Source organism: Anastrepha obliqua, chromosome 5, assembly GCF_027943255.1.
Source record: "Anastrepha obliqua isolate idAnaObli1 chromosome 5, idAnaObli1_1.0, whole genome shotgun sequence".
Taxonomy (NCBI): Eukaryota; Metazoa; Arthropoda; class Insecta; order Diptera; family Tephritidae; genus Anastrepha; species Anastrepha obliqua.
In genome coordinates this window covers 49240339-49262113 of record NC_072896.1, presented here as the reverse complement: position 1 = coordinate 49262113, position 21775 = coordinate 49240339, and the positions used below count along the sequence as shown (strand labels likewise).

The 21775-nt window shown below is 37.4% G+C and overlaps 1 protein-coding gene across 1 annotated transcript in view; it reads left to right on the top strand.

The window, feature by feature from the left end:
* LOC129248733 (cell adhesion molecule Dscam2-like) overlaps positions 1-21775 on the top strand; it is a 177557-nt gene that overhangs the window by 136754 nt on the left and 19028 nt on the right. Inside the window, 1 exon segment of the mRNA XM_054888350.1 lies at positions 20671-20790. Coding sequence (XP_054744325.1) covers positions 20671-20790 — 120 coding nt within the window.

Below are 21775 nucleotides of genomic sequence, written 5' to 3'. Positions count from 1 at the left end.
TGATTCAGATATCTGAGCTCTCAATTTTTTCTACACCTGCCGATGTAGCAGGTTTAAGCATTACGCACCTGGTCAATTTTGTCAGAAGATTGAAGTGGTTAACATAATTAATCACCGTTTGGTCATTATCCTCCCGCTTCCTTCTTCTGCCCTCTTCAGTGTTTCTTTTGTTTTTCCACTTTGCGTTTTCCCCTATGAATGGCATCACAATGGACGAATGTAATTCCTCGCCCAAGTGGCCCTCTCTTGGGCAGTCATTTTTCCTAACCTACGCGAGTCTCACCAGAGAGCTGAAGCTTTTCGTCTGCGATGGGTAGTAGTTAGACCCCGTTGCCGGCATTCGGTGGTCGAAAGTTTGGGAAGTTGATAAGAGGTTTACGATGAATGTCGATTAATGTCTGTTTGTTCACTGAGAATATACTCCCGTGGCGGTCCTGATGGCGTATTCTCACAGGTCTGAAGTTTTGACAACTGCGAATCAGTGCCAGGGAACTAGACGTGTGCAGCGTAATTCAAAACCGGACGTCTAATCGCTTTAAATGTTGACAGCAATATATCTTTCTCTTTGCTCCAAGTGTTGCCGGCTAAGGATTTGAGGACCTTGTTGCGGCTTTGGATCATAGCGATAATGGCGATTATATGCGCCGAGAAGGAGAACAAACTCTGGAAGATGACTGACCGGATATTTAATAATAATGACGACTATTATTGTCCGGTCATCGACTTTAACTGCCGTTTGACCTCATTCGTTCAGCTAGTAAAAAGGGTCGTCGCACACTGTGACTTTTTATCGTTTTAGGATGCCAAAATTAAAAAAAAAAGGTCTGCGAAAATGATTTTCTTTCGGTATGTTGTGTAAAAATGACCAAATTTTACGACAGTGTACTCAAAATTTATCAAAACAATAGTTTTAAGAAAGATAACCGTTTACAAACACAAGCCGGTGCGTCAATTGAATAATTTTTATTTATTATCCGAACATCGCTGTGAAGTTTGTCAAAAGATATAATACGAATATAAGTATCAATTTCATTAAATTGAGTATTTGCTGATTAAATTTCAACAATTTTGTACTTCAGGGGTAAGTAAGAGGATTATAAAGTTTTTACTATCGATACAAATCCGCTCAGTAAAATATCACTAAAACAGCCATAGCTTAATATTATTTTTGATATTTTACTGAGAAAAACTTATATTGGTCCATCGAGTTCCGTCCATTTTTTAACAGCGAAACGACCTTTAGGATTCTGTGTTTCAGATACTCGAATAAAATTTTGCTACAATTTGCTACCACAGCTTTAAAAGAAGTTTTCATGGCGATTCCTCGGAAAGAACATTTTGAAATTTGGCTGACGAGCTCAAAAGAAACGCGTCGTGATGCGGTGTTAGAGAAAATTTTTGCGGTGATCCGAAGAGACGTGGATACTAAAAAGCTAGGAGAGCGTATAAAAAAACCGAATTAAGGCCCGTATTCTAGCCCGTAATTATAGTTGGTTTTCCAAGAGTGAAGACTTTGGAAAATACCGTCTTGATGTTGGGCCATCAACTTCATCCTCTATTAGATCCAATGTAGGTAGACCACATGTGGCGTTTTCCGATTCTTCTCTTCGCACAAAGAAAAGAAAAGCAAAGAGTCTTTTAGCAGTATCAAATAGCGAACAAGTGTTAATGGCGGCAGAAATGGGACTTAGATCAAGAGGTAAGACAAATTCCGCAATATTATTTAAAGAGCTGTGTTTGTCTTCACCATCAAGAGGTACTGTGTTGAAAAAATCTCGACTTTCGAAAGAGCGCAACAAAAGTTTATCGCCAGACCAAGCACTTGCGCTGATAATAGATGCAAATTATTCAACACATGACTATAATATGCATAGATAGCATACAGCAGAAATAAATCCCAAATTATATCCGTCGTATAACTGCATAAAAAAGTTCAAAGCTTTATGTTACCCAGAAAAAATCACAATAACCTAAACGTATCCCGAAATTGAGTTGCAAGCGCTTATTGATCATAGTATAAAAAGGTTGTGTAACGCACAAAAAGAAGTACTGCTGTCGATTCCCAGTATTTAAGAAGTTTTCGTGACTTTCAAATGGGGTTGCGATGGCTCGGAGCAAAAACGGTATAAGCAAAAGTTCAGCGAAGAAAATCAATCTGATAGCAGCACGTTTTTTGTTTCACTCGTACTTCTCCAAATGTATACTCTAGTTAATGAACGTAGAGTTGTTATATGAAGGAACCCTGTTCCATCATCAACCAGATATTGCCGTCCCATCAAATTTTTCTTTGAAAAAGAAACGCGAGATGCTATTGTGAGAGAAGTAAAGATTGTGGAAGACCAAATTTCTAATCTTCTTCCTACAATAATTAAGATGGAAAATTTAAACTTTAAAGTTACTAGTACACTAATTTTGTGTATGATTGACGGTAAAGTATGTAATGCACTTTCAGCATATACCTCATCTCAAGCGTGTTATATATGTGGTGCTTCAGCGAAGGATATGAATAATTTTAGCGCTTTGTCGGAACGGAAAGTTGACGCAAACATGCTAAGATTCGGCATTTCACCACTTCACTCATGGATACGGTGCATGGAGTGTATGTTGCACATTGCATATCGGTTGGAACTAAGGACATGGTGTGTAAGAGGCGCCGAAAATAAGGAAAAACTGAAACAGAGGAAGGAAAGCATTCAACGCAGATTTAATGACGGAAACACAGCACGACGTTTTTTTAGTAATGCAAAAGTTACTGCAGACATTACAGGCATTAACTTATGTCTCTTAAAAAGGCTTTTCACCATATTGTCTTGCTTAGGGTGCGAATTTCAGATAAATGCTGAGGCCTTTAAGGTATACGTGTGAGACACACACGATCTTTATTTGAGGGAATATGAGTGGTACAATATGCCAGTCAGTCTGCATAAAATACTGTTCTATTCAAGACATATAACATCGTCATGCATGGTTCCTATTGGTCAGCTTTGCGAAGAAGCGCAAGAATCGAGAAATAAAGATGTCAGAAATTATCGCGAATGGTATACAATGAAAAGTTCACGAACTCAAACCAATGAGGATTTATTGCACAGGCTTCTAATATCATCCGATCCCTACATTTGCAGCTTACGTAAGCCATCGAAAACCAAGCGCGGGGCTTTGCCTCAAGATGTAATTGCCTTGCTGGCCCAGGAAGAAGTATTATGAATAATTGCTTTCGACTAAGTGTTTATGTTTTTTTATGTTTAATCTTTAGAAACTGTTTATTGGCTTACTATTAATAAAATAAAGATTAGTGACGTATTTATCATTGAAACAATTATCTCCTTCATTGAACAGTATAATGTAGTATAAAAAGGTACCCAGGGGCTGAATGAAATCTTTTAAATATTAGTCATAAGCCTCTAAGCTAAAGTTAAGAAATCTAAACAATTTGTATTTAAATTGGCACTGGAAAATGCTTTTAAAGTAGAAAATATGATTATGTAAAATTTTACCTTATATGTGGGCAAGGAGAAAAAGTGGGCGTATCACTCCCATTTTTATTCTCAAATCAGATTTAGGTATCTGCAACCACACTGCAAAATTTGAAATGAATTGCTCTATTGGTTTGGCTGTTATTAATTTTGGCATCCTAAAAGTGAAAAAAGTCACACTGTGCGTCGTGGGGGAAATCTGGAGATTATTCGCAGTGAAAAAGCGAGAAAGGGTGGCGAGAAAACGTTCACCTAGAAACACAATCCATCAATGCCATTATCGGATGCCATTATCGAATGGTCGTCAATATTGGAGGCCAATGAAACTCCCTCTGATGGTTGAAAAAGCTTCAAAATATAGAAGTTGAAAAGTAAGGGTGAAAAAGACACCATTCTACGGCACTCCTTGCTTTATCCTTCTCTGTTTGGAGCTGTGGTCTCGAAAAACGGCAGGTCTTTTTAAAAAGGTTTAAAAATTGTATCAACGGAAACAAAAAGTGACTTTTATGATGCTGTTTTTGACATTTTCTGAAAGATAGGTTTAAGAAAAATTCAATAGCTTTCTCTTCATTTCTTAGAAAGTTTATTTTATTGACGTCACAAACTTTTTTTCAAAAAAGCGTTATTTTAATTCTCTTGATACAATTTTTAAAACTTTGTATGCAAACATTTTAAGTTTAAACTGTTCCATATGAAGTGATTTTTAGGAAAAAAGTACGTATTTTTATATAAACTGATTTTATTTATGAAAACCTTTTTTGGATTTACTTTCAAACCCGTCCAGTTCATGTAAATCTTTATATTTTTTCAAACTATTTTGGTGGAAGTCTTAAAATATTTATAATATTTTTTGGATGGGGAGTGCTTAAACAATTATTTTAATTTGCATATTAACTTATTATCAACTTCACTGCGAGGAGCCCCTCATCCTTCCTCCTTTATCTTTCCCTCGCCTCAGGAGAATTTCCCATTGTTCAAAACTGCCCTGGAACTCTTCTTCTGCCAGCTACTTAGGATGCTGAACGTTAAACAAATTCAGTTTATAATTTAAAGGTTAACATAAGAATTCAGTAAATATGTTGAGGGTCTAGCACTGGTATGATGGGCTTGATTGAGAACCGTTTGACAGACAACGCTTGTGAAATTTGCCAACAATTCGTTGCTCTTTTTTCCGGCGAAATAACGAAGGGGAACGAAGGCAACGATTATATTCATTTATTTACGTTTATTTAGTTTTTAAATTTGAGAGAAGTTGGTTTTTTTTTCGTCTGGACAACTAGCAAGTACAGCACTAGACAACATTAGTAGAGTAGATCTTGTAGTGCCAAGGAGCCAAGATGGTCACTTCTTAACACATCTATGCCAAAGATCTCAAGCTTGATTCAAGAGAAGGCCAGGTAGATGCGCAGACGGTAGTCCGCCATGTCAACCGTTTCTCCACATGCTGGGCAGAATGCACTGTCTGAGATGTCTACCTTTTCCATGTGCTTCACCCATAGAAAGTGCCCCATCATCAGTCCAACCAACTGTCCCTTCTGCTTAACGACAGGAGGATCTGCCACAGTCGGCCAGACATGACAGATAACATCAGTTTTATCCACTTAGACCTGCACTTGAAAGGAAACTCCAAAGTTCTCGTTAGCAAAGGCCCGAAAGCATCAAAAGGCATAGTCGCTGGAATATATGGCTCCCAAAGGAAGTGGTTTATGCCGATGGATAGTTTTCGCAGCATATTCAACGTGGAAGTGTATGCCATCTATTTACGTGTAGAAATTAACCTCGGCAGAAAACTCCGGTATGAGGGAATTGCCATTCTGTGCGACAGTCAGACGTCACTCAAGGCATTATCAGATTAGTCCACGCTGTGAGGTTAAGTAGGAGTCGAATCCGGCTCGTATGGGTGCCAGGACACAGGGATATAACTGGGAATGAAGTAGCGAATGCATAAGCTAGAGATAAACTCAGAGAGTTCACATGCATTTTCACAGGTCATTGCAGATTACGCAGTCAGCTGCTAAGCATTGCAATTTGGTGCACTGGCTCCTCTCGTGTCTGCGACCAGTCCCCGCAGACTCCAACACACCTTCTTCTTGAATGCAAAGCTTGAGACTTTTCGGCCAGATGCAGCCAGAAGAAAACCCAGTTCTATCACAAGTTCATTAAGGGAACTGCGGTTGGGTGAGGCTCTGTGATAAGTAGAGAGCACAAAATACCATGAGATAGAAGTTTAAGCCTCAAATTTATTCATTCATTCATCGATGTATGATGAAATGGATGGACATCGATGCAGGATGTCATTGGTAACTGAACAGCTACTGGAACATAATCTGGTTACTCTTAACTCCCAAAGCAATGTAAAAGTAGTTATGAGGGTCTTGCAAAGCTTTAATCCAGATTATACCAAAGTGTTCAAGTAAACCGTATGACCATTTTGAAGGCAGGGGTTTAGAAAAAGACGCTTTTAACACTAACCGCACCGCGGCCGGTCAAATGACCGGGTACCTAAGAAATATAATGGCTGCACTTATAATCTCTTGTTTCCTTTGTGTTATAGAATACAAAAAATTAAAATGTATGATTTATTATTGTATTGTTATTTGAAAATATTAATTATGTATTAGAAAAAATTAAAAATTTGGTTTGAGAAACAAAAAAACTTAAAAATTTTGTTTGGTCAAATGACCGGTTGCGGTAAGAATAGGAATACTTGATACACCGGTACGGTTAGTGTTAAAGTAGTTTTACGATCATCTACGTGTAGCTGCGAGACGTTACGACTAATCGAAGAATTTATCCTTTTAAAGAACTTATTTCACACCTGGATATTAAAGACCTTAAATTATTAATTGCGCTCAAAGCAAAAACGATTTTCCAAAATCCTAAATTGGTGCTTCGCTCTAACAACACTTTTTTCAAACACATTTCAATATTTTCTCAAACCACTAAAGGCCTTTTTTTCCTATGAAATTTCTTAAAAATCGCATCAAAGTACAATACAATGTAGACTGTAGCAGAGCATGTATGGGCACTTCGACAGCGCGTGAATGGGGGTTAAGTGTTCATATAATGTGAAGCGCATAAAAATTGTCAGAATCAACCATAAAATTAGCAATCGAGAAACACAAAGTAAGTAAATTTTAAATGGCGCATCCGTACGTACATTTGGTATATTGAGTTTGTGGAGCTATGCGGCACAAAATGGCATGACACCGTCGGCACTCGCAACACGTCACTTCAAGCATTTTTAGAAGCAATAAATGGCACCGTAGCAAGCAAACAAAAAAAAAAACAGAATGTAAAACAATGTTACCAAAACACCATTGGGCTATAAAATTCACAAAGCAGTTATATGAAAGAAAAACAAAATTAAAAAAGAGAAAAATGTCAAACGAAATACCTTCATATATAATATATTCAGGGAAAATAAAAAAGCAAAAGTAAAAAAGCACGAAGATACCTCAATTTGATGGCAATAGTGTCACTAGTACGCACCAATTAACCACCAGAAACACCATAGCTTCACTACTAACACAAGCAAGCGCACGCACCAATGTCAGATGGCACCATCACCCACCTTCATCTGGTATATTAAACACCAAAAATCTTTATTACTAACCCATAAGACATATACAAATGTGTGTATGTGTTGTATCGATTTCAATTTTAATTTGAATTTCAATTTTCATTTATATTTCGTTGTATGGCATATGCATATAAGTATATTTCAATTTTCACGTTAATTTGCATACCTTTTGCGGTTATTTTCTCAATTTTTGCGTGCGCAGTTATTCAATTATTTGTGCTAAGTATTTATTTATTTACTTTATAACAAAACGTTTATCCACATTAATTCAAAACAGTATTAGTGCTGCGATTGGTTATAAATTATAGCATACGTCGAGGCGTTTATTTTTATTTACACACATATAAACACTTAAAGTGTATGTGTAGTTGAAAAATTACAAAAATCCAGTAGTTCTCGTGGTTGAAAACTAAATTTATTCTGTTGTGTGTTCACGCTGTTCTGTGAACAATTAAATTAATGCATCATTTTTCCACCAACAAATTCAGTGCTATTAAGTGCTCCGTTACGTTCCAGAAATATTCCGCACTTCCACTGCAATACAGCTAGCAAAGCGGACAGCTGAGTTTCCTAGCAGAAATGTGTATCAAATTATTAAATTTATATTCAACTATTAAGAAGAAAGTGATTTTTTTAGGAAAATCTTACCACACAAACCATAAATATTGATCCCTCAATCTCTTGTGGCACTAAGAACCAGTAAAAAAAGTACAGGTACCAGATCTTCCATTCCTATGCAAAATCGTTTGTTGAGTCCGAAAATCAATTTTTTTTTGTTACGTAGCTTGCGTAATATCGCAAAATAAAGGTTTTGGATTAAAGAAAAAAGGTAGTTCACAAAAATTTCTAATACAATCTGTTAACCGACCAAGACAAGTGATAAATCAGACTAAAAGCAACTAATTTGGGTTAGCTTTTTTTTACTACCATGAAATGTTTGCTTATAAAGTCTAAGTACGTGGACTTAATTTAAGAAATATTACAAATATAGTCACTATATCAGCCTTTTGGTTTATAGTACCTTTTATAAATTACCATTAAGGGGTAAGGCGTAGTCAGAGGCCCGAAAAAGTGATGACTTTCAATAATTTTTTTTTTTTTGCTAGTCAATTGCTTTATTTTACAAAAATACAAACATAGCAATACAATACATCATGTATCGACTTGACTTTAGCAACATTTTAGAAAAAAAATTAGTAATTGTAAAAGTTATCGCTGCTCATGTGGAGTTGGTTTCCCCAGAAGTCCCTTGCGGTGATCATCACAAGTCCTTGGAAATGCATCTAAAATCAATCGGATAAGAGAAATTAGTTTTATTAATAGATAATCTTGTGCTTGATCGAAACCTTTTTTTTTTTAATTAACAATATGGCGGCCTCAGGAAAGATTTTTGAGATATCCGAGAAAAAGCCGACAATTAATTGTTTAAAAAAATCGAAATTTTTGGAAAAAAAATCCTTCGATCAGGCACGAGGTCTTTATGTTTCTCAAATTTCAAAATTTTTTCAAACAAATTTTATTGAAATCTACCAAGCGGTTTTTAAGTTACAGTCATCACCAGTTCAAAAAACATATTTTTGGGAAAAACGCATTTAAAGTTTTGCTATCGATTTATGTAGAGTTCTACGAATTATTTAATTACTTACTCCTGGGCCATGTAATAGTTCTTCAGCCGTCATAGCAGCTTCAAAAATATCGATTTGCTGTTGCCTACGTAGCATTCTACCTTCTCGAGTGTTATCGTTGGCGCGCTTATCTGTCACTTTCGTGCAGCATCCATTTTTTCAGCATACGAACGCTCCGGGGCGCCCTTTGTGAATTGTTGAATAACTCGAAAAGTATTTTTCGGATTCACTTCAAATTTTTACACAATATTTTTAAGATTTTATACATACTTTAAGATAATGTAAAACGTAAAAATCCATTTTTTTTTAATTCTGGCTACCCCTAACCCCTTAAAAATTAATAAGAATATTTAACGTTAAATATGCTTACTTTTGCATAAGTTTCAAAAAATGTCCTATTATATTATTTTTACTTTAATACAAACACCGAAAAGAAAAAATATTAACTTATAAACACTCCTTATAGATTGAACATTTTAAAGTTTTTTTTTATTAAATAAGACTTCGTATTTTATTAAATTTCTATTATTACAAAAAGTTCTCTAATCGTTGTTCTATAAAAAAGCGTTGTGAAATCGGCAGGGAATATCAGTCTATGAGCCATGCCAAATTTTTAATTTTTTCAGAGATAAGGCTGGCTATTCTGCCTTTTTTTAAAATGTTCAAAATATACTTTTTTTACCTATTATTAATAATAAAAGCCTGCTTAAATGCTAATATTATAGTTTAAGGCATAAGTAAAGAACAGGCATCTTTTCGCTGGACCAAAAACAAAAATTGAAGTTCGACAGAACTTTTGTGATTTTTCAAATGAGTGAAGGTGACCTTTGGCCTACGATAAAACAATTTTTTCATGAATAGTGAAAATTTGGACTGAAAAATCAATGGGTTACACATTTCTCTTCAACGATATTTCAGTACAATTAGCAAATGCGGTCGTGAAAAAACTTAGCTTTTATGCTTCTCCTGGGATTCCTATGGAGACCATAGGAGGTTAGCACTTTCATAATTAGATCGGTGGCTCCTTGCTCTTTCTAATAGTAGTGGCAATGCAATTAGTTTTGCTATCTTCCATTCATGCTTCATTTTTCATGAAAATGAAAATTAAAAGTTTTCGAGAAATTAACAAAACCAAATTTTTTTTTTGTACCAAAATGTGAAAATTTTCCATTTATAATGTAAGAAATATATAAGAAAAAGCTTTTGGAACTTTTATTGTAGTCATTTCTTAAATTTAGCATATGCACAGTATATTTATTGAAGAAACTATATGCTTATATCGTTGAGTTGGCTACAATTAAACAGTAAAAATAACGAAAGCGTGAACGTAACAGCTCCATATGGCGAGTAATACTCCTTAAATAAAAATAAACTCATTTTTTTATGAAAGATGAAAATATTGGGAACGTAGCCGTGATATTGAAAAAACTAAAAAAATTGGAGAAACTTTCTTGCTAATTTGGACTAAGCAGACAATTGAGCAGTACAGTCCTCCAAAACAAAAATTATCTTTATAAAAGTTCTTTCAAAAGATGTTCCTAGATATTGCTTTAAAAATTTAGATTCTCTCAGATTTCACTATTTTTTTTTAAATACGGCTACCAACAGTCATATGTCAAAAATGGCATCATTTGAATATCCACCGAAAGCACGACTACTGGTAAAATCCGCCAAACAGTCAATTCATAAATGCGTAATAGTTGAGAACGTCAAGATATGGAGGTTGAAGGTTTTTCAACAACACTTTTCGCTACAGCAGTAATATTCTCAACAGAACGTCCAGTTTTTAGTCTGCCAGCCCTTTTTCTACCCTCAACAGAACCAGCTGCTTGAGATTTTTCGAATATCATCAGAAACCAATGTCGAGGTCTCACAAAATTTGGTAAGCAGGATCGGCTTCTCTCTTCTTTCCGCTTTTTATGCTGAAGAGTTCAACGAGAGCTTTGGTGACAGTGCCTAAGCTTAACTTAAGTCCAGGTCTGAACAGTGTAGAGAGCTGGTTGTTTGAGGAATGATATGTTGGAGAGAGATGACTCGTCTTCTCTTCAACATCCTTGATTTTGAGGGATTGAAAACTAAGTCCTTAGTTTGCACTTCTCTTCCGAGGATATTTTCGAGATGGTAATCAATCGACTACGCAAGACTTTGATGAGGTATAGGAAACCTTCCCAGCGTCTTCTTGTTAACAGCCTTGCTTTCACGAGATTGAGATTTGAGTACTTAGGTTTGCATTTGATGATATCGACATTATTTGGCATCGACATTGGCATTAGCCAGCGGGCAGTCAATGCAACTGGCTCCAGTCTTGAAAAATAATCCTGTTGAGTGGGTATTGCGGTAAACGGGGGAAAGAAAAAGAACCTTGTGTCAATCACCAAAAATTCTATGCATATTGAACAGCAGGTTGCAATTGACAATTATGAGTTCGGCGTAGTCGAGGACTTTGTCTGCGTAAGAGCCAACATTAACACCAATAACAAGGTCAACCAAGAGATCCAGCGAAGAATACCTCTTGCCAACAGGCGGCCGCTGTAGCCGAATGGGTTTATGCGTGACTACCATTCGGAATTCACAGAGAGAACGTTGGTTCGAATCTCGGTGAAACACCAAAAATAAGAAAAACATTTTTCTAATAGCGGTCGCCCATCGGCAGGCAATGGCAAATCTCCGCGTGTATTTCTGCCATGAAAAAGCTTATATATATGTATATATATATATAACAGGTGCTACTTTGGACTGAGTAAGCAATTGAAAAGCATATACACGAAGAAGAGCTCTACTAATCACTCATCCTGCCGATGTTACTATATGGCGCTGAATCCTGGACATTGACGAACACTGGTGGACGGTTATTAGGAGCTTTCGAGAGAAAAACTGTTCGCAAGATCTATGGTCCGATTTGCGTGAACGATGCATACCGAATACAATGAAAACACGAGCTGTACGAGATGTACGCCGAAATCGACGTAGTAAAGCGCATTAGAATTCAGCAGCTGCGCTGGCTAGGTCACGTTGAGTGAATGGGGAATAACGCTCTAGCAAAGAAGGTTCTCTTTTCGAAATGCACTGGTGGAACTCGCAAAAACGGGCGTCATCATCTACGCTGGAAAGGCCGAGTAGACGACGACCTAACAGTGTTTAGACAGTCAATAAACGACATACACCGGGAGACCGTCAGCACCTTCTTAAGCTCCCGTCCTGAGAATGCCGTAATCGGAGTCCAACCACCACCTATAGCAAATGAAGAGCTCCAGCTTGCCCGTGAGACACGTGTAATACTGGCACAATTACGTTCTGGATACTGTAGCAGGTTAAACTCCTACTTATCCAGAACCGACCCCGACATACCAAACGTACATATGTCCGGCATGTGAAGGCACCCCGCACGAAACTAACCACCTTTTCACATGCCCTCTAAAACCGACTCATCTAACACCCCTCTCCCTCTGGACCCAACCCGTCGAAACAGCATGTTTCCTAGGCCTACCTTTAGATGAGCTAGACGAAGACGACCGGTAATATGCCCTACGCTAGTGGGGCTTCTATTACTGCTAACAAACAAACAAACGACCTAACCGTCTTTGTTTCTAACTGGCGTAGACGCACACGCAGTTCAGAGGCGTTTGGTGCAACATTTTGATAGCGACCAAGACCGACCATCGGTTGTATTTGCCAACTAGGTAAGTAAGTAAGTTTGCGCTCCATTTCGGGGACGGTAATGAATCTGCGCAGCCGAGGAGGATGAGGTATAGGAAATCATCTCAGCATCTTCTCGTCCTAGGATATTTTCGAAGACATTTCGGTGACTGTAACAAATTGACTACATAAGAGACCGACGAGGTATAGGAAATGATTTCAACATCTTTCCTTCAGCAGCGCGGATTTCGTAAGATTGAGATCTAATTGCTTAACTTTGATTTCGCCGACTCTTTTGAGAATATTACGAGGTTGAGGATAGAAAAAAAAAATTAAAATGTATTTAAAAAATTCCAATCAACCACGCCGTCCAACATTTGCAGAAGCCACTGCATACCTATATTCGATGTGTCGACCAATAAGAATAACAAAAAAAAAAAGAATAAATGAACCAAATGTAATAAAAACAAGCGTTTCAAATTACGTGCTCAATGGAAAATGTCGAATGCGATAATTGCATAAAAAATTACCATGCAAATTACAAATCGACAGAGTGGGCCAATAAATGGGCCGTACGATGGCACAAGAAATATAGCATAGCGACAGAGTATAAGTAAGCGAATTACAATGGTTAGAACGAAAACGAGTGGGGTGAGAAGTGAGAGGAAGGCGACAAGGCTTACCTAGTACGTAGGCGGAAAGTAAATGAACACAGGCGTGGTGAGGCACTCACTTCTGGATGGGCATACGAATTGGAAAAACCTCTAGAGAATCGAATAGCAAACGTATTGTGGTTGATGGTGAAATGACGTAGAGCTGAAGGAAATATTTGGCGTGTAAAAATTGTAAAGGGTCATGTGACATTTTTAAATTACCATGTCAGCGCTTGTCGGACAGCGACGACAGGCGAATTATGAATGTAAAAGCTTGGGAGCCGTAGAGGTGAAAGCGCGCAGAAGGACTAGCCTACTGCCTACCTAGCAAATGGCAATGAATTACTCATACTAGCAGATGTGAACTGCATATCTCCGAACACTATATAGCATACAAGTGTGTAGCAATGCGTGTGTGCAAGTGCATGGGTACCTTTGTCAGTCGAACTTCTGCATCAACTCACAAAAAGGTGAATGATGGTTGTAGCACCTGTTTTTCGCACCACGGCCAGCTTCCAGCAAGTGATGCAACGGTTGGGTTGTGAAGCTTTGCGGCGTACAAATTGCAACAGCGGGGACACTGCTCATCTGCTCGTCGTCCATTGGAATTTATGTCATTTGCATTTCCCTTGCATGAGGCAATTTTCCGAGCAAAGATTTTTATGTTTCGTCCCATGCACTCTACAACATGCGCACAAGTCATGCAAACCTCCGCCCAGCAGATGGCGACATTCAATGGACTTGGAGTAGATGTGGTAGATGTGTGTGTCTAAATGAAATATGGCTGCAAATATTTTGTGAGAAAGCAGTTTTGTGGCGACATAAGTGAACTCAATATAATTTTACTAATTTAAAAAAACGAAATTCTTCAAAAATTGCATTCATACATTTTCAACAGTGATTTTATTGGCTGACAAAAAGCCTGAACAAGCTTGCATTGCTGATTTACAATTGGATGAGATATAAGTTTGATAAGTCTCTGGACTTTGCGGCCGCTAAGGTCTATTTTAACATTTCTCATAGAGTTGAAAAATGGTCAATGGAAATGAAATTCGGTAGATGACCTCTGATGGTAACTTTAATCAGAGGATAAGATTTCCCTGGGTAGCAAAAACGAATTCTTAAGAGTACATTTCTATGAACCGAGTATGGTACGAAGTTTTTTCTCGCAAACTATATACCCCTTACGCCTACTCTAGTATACATTTAATATCCTCACGGTCGATGCAGTAACCTGCTTATAAAAGATCGCTGCCATGAAATTATTATTCCAGTTAAGGCCTAGCAGTTCTCTGTAAATTGGGATAAATTGTAAAGCCTTCTCTTTAATTTTTTTACCCTCTACAGGCGCCTCATTAACTTCCTTCAAAATCAGAGTATTTGAATCAATTTGCACGGCAAGAGTTGCCGCATTTTCATTTCAAATACTAAATACTATATATCGCTGAAGAGCTCATAGAACTAATAGCTCCAAAGCGCAAATATACATCCATCTTGCGGCATCCATCTTACCAAGAAATCCGTCTTATGAAGAGTCTTTTTCAACGTACAAACATCCATGTCAAACAATGAATGAACAGTTTCCTAAGTCAATAAAGGACTTAACTTCTCACCTGCCTCTCTCATTTAAAGTAGTTATAAAAATCTTCTTTGAGTCGAGAACATTTAGTTACTCCTGGTTAAGATTCTTGCGGGAATTAGAACTTGATTATACTTCCGCTAAAGCTCGAACGTTTTCGTAACAAATAGCGAGAAGCTATGAACTAAGAGATCTGCCCAGAGATCAGTTATTGCTTTAACATTTTAGTGTGTTTCGGAAAATGTAAAATCCCTTTTGTTAATGGGGTTAGCAATGAGCTGAGAGAGAGAAGGTAAATGAACGATACTCGGTTTTTGTGCTTGATTTTGCAATTCCTTTAATTGGGCTAAGCATTTGGAAAATGAAGTTTATCATGCCTTTTAAAAGTCTCTAGTGCAACCAGGCTCAGGCTGTGAACATTAAATAAATAAATAAATGGTGCGTACACTTTTGTTAGGCGTTTGGTCGAGCTCCTCCTCCTATTTGTGTCGTGCGTCTTGATGATGGTGTTCCATAACTGGAAAGGCCTACAGTTTTAAACCGACTTCGAACGGCAAATGGTTTTTTATGAGGAGATTTTTCGTGTCAGAAATACACTCAGAGGTGAGCAATGCAATGCACAAATCACGACTCTAGAAAAATTTCCGTAGTGATTTATTGCTCCATCACAGCTCTGATCTGACAGTTTCCATAACGGTAAGTTGAATTTGGCGAAACTTACATTTACAAGGTTGAACAAAGTTTGAGATTTGTGTTCGGTCTTCGCACTTTTTTCACAGTCTTATGAAATTTTAGTTTGCTTGATTGATGCACTGTACACAATTCTGAGACCAATAAATACTTGCTTAGTTTGCGTAATGTCTGAAACCTCATTCAACATTATGTATTGGAAAATATTACGAAGTTTCCGTTAGTGCTGAAGTTGCATTTTGGCGTCAATGCTTGAACCATTTGTGGCCTTTTTTGGAGCCGATTTCTCGACTCTCAACGTCTTATGCTCGATTTTTTCATGCCGAAGGGACTAAATATAATATTTGCAGTTGGGTTGACTAAATATTTTCTGTTCCGTTTTCTATAATGAATAGTTGATATTTGTTCAAAACTTTAACTCTTGATTATCTTTTAAACGCTTCGGCCCAATCAACTAATTCCACTCCACATTTCAAGTACTCTTCGTCTGCCCAGGCAAGTAGCTTCAAAACCTACAAACAAAATATAATTTTGCATATTTTTGAATATCTGGTAGATAAGGACTTAGTACTAGAATTTCACTTTAGTAATGCCACGCCTGGTGGAACATAGAAATAAATAAGAGGTGAAATGTAACTACCTAAAAATATAAAAATCTATCCTTTGCATAGACTTTTCAGATTTAATTCAAGGCCTAAGTCCCAAAGAACAGAAATTCATGGTTATGACTTGAATTCATCGCCTAAGTTAATTTTTTGCTCAACTATATAATTTTTCACATATTTTAATACTTCATACTTTTTTCTTTAAATTATTTATAAAAATCTATATTACATTCATCGGCATTTATTCTTATTTGTTGAGGTTAAAGTGAGCAATTATGTTCAGTTCAAAGTGGGCAGATTATTGGCCTAACGCACGCGAGTCTGAGTGCTGGTCTGCCAGCTGCGCCCTCAGATAGGCTTGGGTTAAGCATTTCCTCTGAATGTTTGTAGGTTATACCGCTTTTTTTAGGCCGACAGAGCCTCGTTTGTTTTAACAGGGTACACCACATGTAAGTGAGACGCGTGTCTTTCTCATTAGTCCCCCATCGCTCTCGATGTGATACTGACGTCGGCTCCCAAAATGAAATATTCGGTGGGGCTAAACAGATCGTCTAGAAGACTTAGATTATGCAGACGATATCGTTTACTGGCGCATAATCATTACTGACATGCAAGCGAATCTGGACGCAGTCACTCAATATGCAAGCAAAGCGGGTTTGAAAATAAATATCGCAAAAACCAAGGCTATGAAAGTTATGGTGTGCAACACCGCAATCTTCACCATAAACGGATCTGCGATAGAGCAAGTTATTTCTTTTACTTACCTCGGCAGTGTTACCGTGGCGGACGAAGGATCCAGTGCAGATATTAAAGAGCGAGTAAGGAAAGCACGAATAGCGTTCGGTGAACTAAGCACCATATGGCTCTCGCAACAGATAAGTAGAAATACCAAACTACCGATATTTGAGTCCAACGGTAAGCCGGTCCGTCTTTACACCTGCGAAACGTGGAACTTGTTGCAAAAAGATGCGCAAAATCATGGACGTATTCTGTCCAAATACAATTAAAAACACCGCGCTCTGGCAAGCCACAAAGCAAGAAACGATTGAAATTACTAAACGTAAGTGGAGTTGACTTGGCCACTCCTTTCGCAGATCAAACAAGACCATCGAACACATGGAGAAGGATGATAGAGGTGGAGATGGAGAAGACGAATAAAACATGGAATGAAATTAAATTACTGGCGCGAACTCGGGACCAATGGAAACAATTTTCGTGAGGCTCTATGTTCCATATAGGAATAAGAGGATCAAATACATTCATCGGCAGCTTTTCGCCGCAGCAAGACTAGAATAGAACCTCAAGCAGACGCGTCTGTTTCAAATATGTAGACTTGATTTGGCCTGTTCCAGCCAATTAAAAACAAAAATAATAGAGTTTGAATACTTAGTAAGGAAATTTTTTGCCACCACAGACTTATTAAAAATCACTTCCTAGTTGAGGTATACTTATACATTCATAGGTACTGTAAGATGGTGAAAAAAAATATGTTACCCCCTCAATTTGTTTTATTACCAACAGAAGAGGCACCTATGGTTTTTTTTTTTTGTTTTGTTTTTATATAATAATAGGGGCCCTGAAACCTCCAAAAAGTAAAAAAAATTTTAAAATTAAAACAACAAAAATTGTTATCTCGTTTTGTTTATTTCTGGTCTAAGAAATGTTTAATAACAAAATAATATATTAAAATGTTGTTTCTAAATATTTTTGAAATTGTTCAACTTACCCAGAAAGTTGTAGTTCTTTTCAGCGTCCCTATTAAAATCTTTTAAATATTTTTTTTTAAACAAAGCATAGGGTATCATGTTTTGAACATTTATGAAGAGAAATTATTGTCGAACTGTAAACAGTTCACACCAAATTTAGGGAAAAGTGTATTTTTTCATGGAAATTTAATCGTAATTTGCAGGGCGATGGCGGCGCGAGTAAATACTAGATAAAAATTATTATTATTATTTTTTTTTTTTTGTTTTTTGAAATAGGTGTAACAGGTTTAACAACCGGAGAAAAAGGAAACAATCTTCCATTTCCTCTGGGAATGCCCTGCCCTATGGAAGGGCAGAATGTCAACCCTGGGTAAACCGCTGTTCGAGAGTCTCGAACAACTGTCTGGCTTAAACGTCAACAGCCTAATAAAGTTCCTTAATCGCACAGACTGGATATAGTCCTACTCTAAATAAACTTTAAACAAGTTGGTAACGAGGATGTGGCAACAAAATGGGGAGGGAGCGCTAGTTAGATTCTGGATGAATCACCACTTAAGCCAACCAAACCAACCGTCACAGGTTTTTGGCCATAGAAAGAATTTACGGGCTAACATAAAGGAAAACAAATTTTTTTTGCCATCCTAGTATTCTTGTATGTTTAAATGGTCAACCTACAAGAATTGAATTGTGGAGCGCTTGATTTGACATGGGCGGCAAAAGAAATGGTCGGTTATTGGGGAAAAAAATCAATTGTATTACTCTTCAACAGACAAAGTAGCATCTACACCCTCTATTCCAAAAAATAAAACCGAACTTATTTTATGTATCCAAAGCACTTATGGAGCAAAAAACAAATCCGAACTTTATTTTATATATCCAAAGAACTTATGGAGCCGTCTTTTGCAAAATCTTTTAAGTCGATTTATTAATATATATATTAGTACAGCATTGCCATTCTGCGAAATAAGTGTTGCACAAGAATCACATGTTATTTTGAAACTGACAGCTCTTTTCAGCTGGAAATCCTGAGAGAAGTCATTATAACATCTTCGCGGAGCGAAATGAATCGCCTTACGCTCACATAACGAAGGAAAATATTGCAAACTTATTTCCAAAACTAAAGTTGCGTAACTCAAACAGTGAGTTTAATTTAAAGAAGTCAGAATCATTTTGTCTGACAAAGCGCATTTTCTTTTTGGCGGCTATAGTAACCAACAAAACTGCCACATTTGGGGACCGGAAAATACGCACTAGGAGCCAATGCATACCCAAAGAGTGACAGTTTAGTTTTCTTTAATAATGCTGCCGGAAACGCCTGTTCGATCAACGATGAGCACTACAGTGTGTGACACACGATATTTTGTGTCCAGAAATTTAAGGCATGACCTTGAACGATCGTTGATTTCAGTAAGACGGCGCGCCATTTCACAGAGCCCCTCGATTCTTTGGGCGCCAAGTCCGATAAACGTGCTATCAGCTGTTTCGGAGATATCAATTGGCCAGCTCAAAGCTGCGATTTAACTTCTGGTGTCGTGAAGGACCGATGTTGTGCACACAATTCGCGCTTTTAAGGAAACAAGAGAGAGATAAAGCCTGAAACCGTCACCAAAGTCTCGGGCAATTAGGTTGATGATGATGCCAGCCGAGACAGCCTCATGAATGAAGTTGTGTTTAATAAATAATGGTAATGTTTGTTGTTTTGCATAGGCCAAGGATTTTGCTCATTTTTTGCTTTACACTGCGGTAGGAAAATGAGTTGCCAACGAAGAGCTGCGATTGATTTTTGTTGTGTACTAAACTATGCTTACATAGCAATGTTTTCGGGTGTACGCCCTGTAGGAGCACGTTCACGTGTTGTTTTATCCATTAACGATCCAGCTTCACGAACACGATTAACAAATTGATCCACAAACTGTCTTGTCGGCAAATCTTTTTTTTTGGAATTTTTTTTCAAATTTCTCACAGTTGGAGTAGAAGACTCACCTCTTTGGAAATAGGTTTTCAATATTTCCCAATTTTGTTCAAGCGTATAGCGTCCCATTTCGTAAATGTCAAACCTTTAAGTAAATTATGAACACATTTCACATGTCATTTGTGTAACCATTCTCAAAAAAATAGGTGGTTCAAAAAACAAACGCTATATGGCCCACCCTGTAGATTGATTTGACGTTTCGACTTTAACCTAATGACCTTTTGTGCCCATTGGTTATAGATTGTGCAATAAAAATATTAAAATATGACGATGCCCTGATATCATCTGAAACCGAGGGTAACCTTTAGCAAATTCTATTCGAATTCGAAAAGACAGCTGGTAAATTTAATATGTAAAATTCAGCAGATTACAGTCATTCAATACCATCATAAAGAGCATAGCAAAAAAGGCAAATATTATATAACTGGTTTCATTACTTAAGAAAGTATGTTTAAGCAGAAGACGAAGTAATTAATAAAAAAAAAAAATTGTTTATATAAAGAATATAATACGTATACACTGATTTTTTCTGTTTGTGAAATATTCGGTTGGTTTTTTTTTCGAATAGAGGGTGTAACTCATACTTTTGCAAACAGTGAACGAAGTCAATGAATTCGGGGGAATGCAATAAAGTGCATACCTACAAATGTGATGAGCAAAGGTTGTAAAATGTATGTATGAAATTCGGAACATGCAAACCGTAAACTGATCCAGTTCAAGTGGGTCAATGTAGGTAAAATTCTCACAGTATTGCATTTGTGCAACATTATTTATGTACGCCTTTCACCTTTTCTCATGGTGGAAATGCCAAAAAAATATTTTCGCTCTTTGAAAGGTGTTTGCTTAATTGAAGAAGGTTTGTAAATGTACTATTCTCAGGTGAGTCCTCTATTTCTAAGTGCTAACTGCTCTCACATACCTATAATATATTGTACATACATATCTCCAATTCATAGTAGTGATTCATTTTAGTGGTAGCATGCACGTCACTGTTGGTACATCATTGCATGTTTTTAGCACCAAATTTCAATTGCAAAAAATTTCACTTTCACTATGCCATTCGAAATTCTTTTGAATTAACGTTGATAATTAACTGAATTTTTAATTTCTAATACGCACACGCGCACGAATGTTGTTCAAATGGATAGTCCCACCACGTTGGACACTAAAACCCACCGATCAGGATGCCATACTTGGCAACCCTGTAGCGATTACGTGTAAGGCTGATGGATTTCCTATACCCACCGTGCAGTGGAAACAATCGATTGGTAAGCTATAGTTTTGCGGCTGTTGTTTCTTTCTTTATACCTCCCCATGTAGCAAAGCAAAGACTTACCGCTTCAATATCTTTGGAAGGCGCAACAGGACACGTATGTTCGTTATAACATGAGATTATTCTTCTTCTTCATTGGCGCAATAATAGTTTATGCGATTTGGCCGAGTTTAACAAAGCGCGCCAGTCGTTTCTTTCTCGAGCTAACCGGCGCCAGTTGGATACACCAAGCGAAGCCAAGGGCTTCGCTACCTGATCTTCCTCTGCTACCACCTGCTGGTACCGCATCGAATACTTTCAGAGCCGGAGCGTTTGTGTCTGTTCGGACGACATGACCCAGTCAATAAAGCCGCTGAATCTTTATTCGCTGTGCTATGTCATCGTAAAACTCATACAACTCATTGTTCCATCGCCTACGTCCAAAAATCTTCCGCAGAATTTTTTTCTCAAACACTCAGAAGGACACCTCATCGAATATTGTCATCGTTCAAGCTTCTGCGCCATACGATAGAACGAGTATGCTGACAGACCGTTTTGTTCATCGAGAAAGTGCTTTACTACTCAATTGCCCGTTTGATCTAAAGTAGCACTTTTTGGCAAGAAAGGTTCTCCATTGGATTTCAAGACTAACATTGTTATCGGTGTTAATGCTGGTTCTTTGATAAACGAAGTATCTTACAACCTCAAAATCATAACTGTCAACAGTGGCATTTTAGTTAAAATGCAATATATCGAATTTCGTACTATCACCTAGCTAAACTATCATCTAAGCAAAATAAAGTTCGAAATAAAAGTACGCTTCATCATCGATAGGAATCGTCCACCATTGATTTATTAAATTTCGATGCATTCGTAGCAACAGAAGAACAGTAGTCGGCCAATTAAGACCAACACACCGGAAAAGGTTTGTAAAGTGAACGATCGATGAGTGAAGAATGGCGTGCTTGAAAAGCCTACAGGCTTGCCGTGTGAAAAAAGAA